Raw genomic sequence first — 4,221 nt, 5'->3', positions numbered from 1 at the left:
ATCGTCAAACAACATGGTTGGTTCTTTACCTCCAGAAATAGGAAATTTAAAGGCTGCGACACTGATAGATCTGTCAATGAATCAATTCTCAAATGGAATTCCTAGAGAAATTGGAGGATTGCAAACTCTGGTGCAGCTTTCTTTGAGACACAACAATTTGCAAGGAGCTATACCCGACTCAATGAGCAACATGGTAGGTTTGGAATTCCTAGACCTTTCTCATAATAATATATCTGGAAACATTCCTAAGTCTTTGGAGAAGCTTCAAAACTTGAAGTATTTCAATATTTCTGTCAACAAATTGTATGGTGAAATACCCTCGGGAGGTCCTTTCAAGAACCTCTCGAGTCAGTTTTTCATCTACAATGAAGCATTGTGTGGTTCTTCAAGATTTAGTGTCCCTCCATGCCCCACTTCATCAAAGCACAGATCAAATAGGAAAAAATTTCTAGTTCTTTTTCTTTTGCTGGGAATTGCTTTAGTAGTTGCTCCTAGCATCTTTATTGCTTTATGGATAAGGTATAGAAAAGGTAAAAGAGCTCCTCAACAAGCTGATTCATTGTCTTTCATAACAAGAGAAAGAATTTCATACTATGAATTGATCCAAGCAACTGATGCGCTTAGCGAGAGTAATCTGATTGGTTCTGGAAGTTTTGGATCTGTTTACAAAGGTGTTCTCAAAAGTGGAACTGCCATTGCAGTTAAAGTGTTCAACCTGCAACTGGATGCGGCATTCAAGAGTTTTGATACGGAATGTGAAGTTTTGTGCAGACTTCGACATAGGAATCTCGTTAAAGTCATTACTAGTTGTTCCAATCTTGATTTCAAGGCTTTAGTGCTCGAGTATATGCCTAATGGAAGTCTTGAGAAGTATTTGTATTCGCACAACTACTTCCTTGACACCAAGCAGAGACTAAGCATAATGACAGATGTGGCAGGTGCTTTGGAATATCTTCACCATGGGTGCTCGTTGCCTGTGATTCACTGTGACGTGAAGCCTAGTAATGTCTTGCTGGATGAAGATATGGTTGCCCATCTCAGCGACTTTGGCATTTCAAAACTGCTTGGTGAAGATCAGGGTGATTTGTACACTAAAACCTTAGCAACGTTGGGGTATATTGCACCAGGTACTTCTCTTAGTTTTGCTGATTATTCCTTTCTTTTTTTCCCACGTAGAAAGCATATTGCATGTTTAAATGAATTGTTTGACTGTAGAGTATGGACTGGATGGACTAGTATCAACAAAGTGTGACGTCTATAGTTATGGGGTCATGTTGCTGGAAACATTTACCAGGAGAAAGCCTAATGAATTTGATGGAGATCTTAGCTTGAAGCAATGGGTGAGTTATTCACTCCCAGAAGCAGTAATGGACATTGTAGATGTCAACTTGGTAACACCACAGGGTAATCAGAAGGAGCTAGATGTTGTGGCTTCAATCATGAAAGTTGCATTAGATTGTTGTGCTGAATCTCCGGCAAGAAGGACAAACATGAAAGATGTTGTAGGGATGCTGCAGAAGATCAAGATTCAACTCCTTGCATGTTGAGCATGTTTTTGGAATCTGTTGCTCCAATCACATGATTGTTGTTTTGTTTTGTTTTAGCACTTGATTTGTGAATGATTCTGCTTTCAGAAATGCTAGATGGTTGCAATAACTCTCACTGTTTCTTCTTAATATTATTGTTTGCAAGGTGTTAATTCCTCTTAATATTATTCAAATTAATTGCTTTCTGGTATGCTAGATGGTTGCAATAAATCTCACTGTTTGACTGTACAAAGGGCATAAACTCATAGAACTATAACAGATTCATGAGGAAATTAATTGTTGTTGAAGCCAATAAAAGGGCAGCCTGGTGCACAAAGTTCTAAGAAAGGGTTTATCGTACATAGCCATACCTTCCATATCTGTAAGAGACCGTTTCCCCGGCTCGAACCCGTTACCTCCTGATCACATGGAAGAACCTTTACCAGCTACACCAATGAGTTGGTTTAATTCCTCAATTCTATCAGCGTCAGTTTTTGGAGCCACCAAATAGCAAGATTTATTCATGTTCACTAGTTAGCCAGAAATGTGTTCATGGTCCTTCGGGGTGCTTAGCATAAGAGCTAGAGAGTTGCTATTACATGAGAAAAAAATAATTTTATCATCACCATTGTATAAGTGAGTGATAATAGGGCATTTTTTCATGAACAGAAAAATGAATAAAATCTTTTTCTGAAAGAAATTATTCATCATTATAGAAAGTAAGTCACTGGACAAAACTTGACTATCTAGGAAGGTTCACATTTCCTGGGATAATCCACTAGTGCTAGGAGGACTAAACACATAATTCTAGAGTGGGCCACAAGGCCGGGCATATGGGGACCGTCTAAGAAGTGCCTCAACGCTCCACAACCGCTACTTTGATGTAACACCCCGCATTTCGGGCTAGAATGCAAAGCATCATTCCTAGGAGTAAAGGTTCCAAAAGCCAATAAATCCTATGCAAATTTAGTGTGTTAATCAATTATGTAGTGTGGGAATCTAGTTGAGCATGAATTGAGATCATAAAGGTCCCTTAACTCAAGGAAGAGTTGAAAGCTTCCCTATCGTTTGAGTTTTAGTGAGCGCCTAAACTTGGGTCAAATTCAATCAACCATAACTTTTTGTATATAACGAATTAGAGGGACTTCTATATATAAAATCAAAGGTCTTTGAGTCCCCTTTTCAATGCCTGCAGTTTTATTTTAATCCGATATCGAGGTAAAATGTTATGTCCGTTTTCCAGAGAGGTGTCAAGTTGCCGAAGGTGCAACGGCGACCCGACGACTGTCGGGCCCTTGATGGCCCTTCAAGAATCCCATCGCCCCAAAAATAGTAAGCTTAGTTACTGGACATGTCTCAACGGTCGAGGTGACAGTCCGTCACCAGCCTGACAGTTCGTCAAGTTGACCGTCGGGCGATTCCAAAGTGCGCAGACGGGAGATTTTTAAAGGGGTGTTTTGGTACGTTATAAATCAATTTTCATCAGTTATACATCATCAAAACTTCCTCTTCTCTCTCAAAAACAAGATCAAACTAGGGTTTTCCCCAAGAACAAGAAGTGAAGAATCAATCTTTAAGTTCAAGTTTTTCAAGGAACAAATCAAGATTTGAGTCCTACTCTTTAAACTAAGTAATCTAAGGTACGTGGGGTTTTCCTAAACTACATGGGCATGTTGAAAATATTTTTAATAATATTTTGAACGTTGAGAAATCATGAATTCACAAAAGGGTATTGAAATTTCAACTATAATTATGCATTGTGAATCTTTCTTGATAATAAAGTTTTGGTCTTGAGGAATCCCCCTTTAAACTTGATTATGGTTCATATATATACATATGCATATGGTTTGGCATTTGAAACTTGAATTCAGAGCATGAATATTTATAATTCCTCGTTATAAATCCCCTTTTGTTCATATGTTATGAATTGTTTCAACTTCATATTAAGAAGTATGTACAAACGTCTTTACTATTGTTTAAGACTTGGTTTTGATTATGAATTAAAGAGAGAGGGTTTTACATGTTAATAAATGTTGAAGATATATAATGAAAGAAATGCATGGCTTATCACAAAATACATGACCACCACATGTTTGTTGAAAAGAGAGAGTCTTTGCATATTTTGACATATGTTTTGAAGTATGAATTCTCTTGAACTTTTTGAATGATATGGTGGTTCAAACTTTATGTTTTTAATGAATAAGCTGCTACATGATTTTTTATGGCTTAGAGATACGACTTGCAAGTCTTGGTATGACGATACCAAACAGATGAATGCCATAGCAGCTTCAGAACAAATTAAAATATAGATTTTACTCAGATTTTCAGATTTTGAAATTTAGAATGATGCATGTTTAGAAAGATTTAAAAATGAGACTAAAGAGAGTAAGGTGGTTACCCGAAGAAGAAACAAGTCAGACGACTCATTTTTCGAAAATGTGATTTGCCGAAACGGGTTGATGTTACCCAAAAGGGAGATGGTACAATGGAGACGGACCTGTAGCGTAGTAGATAAGCAGATACTCCAATCCTTGCGGTAAACTTGGATTAGGAGCTTGGCCGCCAAGTCAAGTGCGGATTCCATATAGTCCGTGAGATTGTAGAATTGTAGGGTGTACCACCCAACTCAAAAGTAAAACAAAGAATGCAGTTACATCTACAGAATTGTTTTAAAGCTTTTTGAAATTGCCCATGT

At 37.7% G+C, this 4,221-nt stretch overlaps 1 protein-coding gene across 1 annotated transcript; it reads left to right on the top strand.

The window, feature by feature from the left end:
* The first annotated feature begins 6 nt into the window (after window positions 1–6).
* On the top strand, window positions 7–1,944 carry LOC107854034 (probable LRR receptor-like serine/threonine-protein kinase At3g47570). The gene is made up of 2 exons (XM_047404533.1): window positions 7–1,127; window positions 1,216–1,944. The coding sequence occupies exons 1-2, from the start codon at window positions 14–16 to the stop codon at window positions 1,545–1,547; spliced, it is 1,446 nt and encodes a 481-aa protein (XP_047260489.1). The 5' UTR covers window positions 7–13; the 3' UTR covers window positions 1,548–1,944.
* Window positions 1,945–4,221: the final 2,277 nt, after the last annotated feature.

This window comes from Capsicum annuum, unplaced genomic scaffold, assembly GCF_002878395.1.
Source record: "Capsicum annuum cultivar UCD-10X-F1 unplaced genomic scaffold, UCD10Xv1.1 ctg61672, whole genome shotgun sequence".
Taxonomy (NCBI): Eukaryota; Viridiplantae; Streptophyta; class Magnoliopsida; order Solanales; family Solanaceae; genus Capsicum; species Capsicum annuum.
The sequence above is the reverse complement of the archived record's forward strand: the minus strand, read 5'-3'. Positions and strand labels throughout refer to the sequence as shown.

What these genes read in the sequence shown, in the direction of transcription:
- LOC107854034 (XM_047404533.1), top strand. Translation starts at nt 14, where the DNA reads ATGGTTGGTTCTTTACCTCCAGAAATAGGAAATTTAAAGGCTGCGACA. An exon ending in GTTGGGGTATATTGCACCAG is followed by an intron (nt 1,128 to 1,215) that starts GTACTTCTCTTA and finishes GTTTGACTGTAG; the next exon opens with AGTATGGACTGGATGGACTA.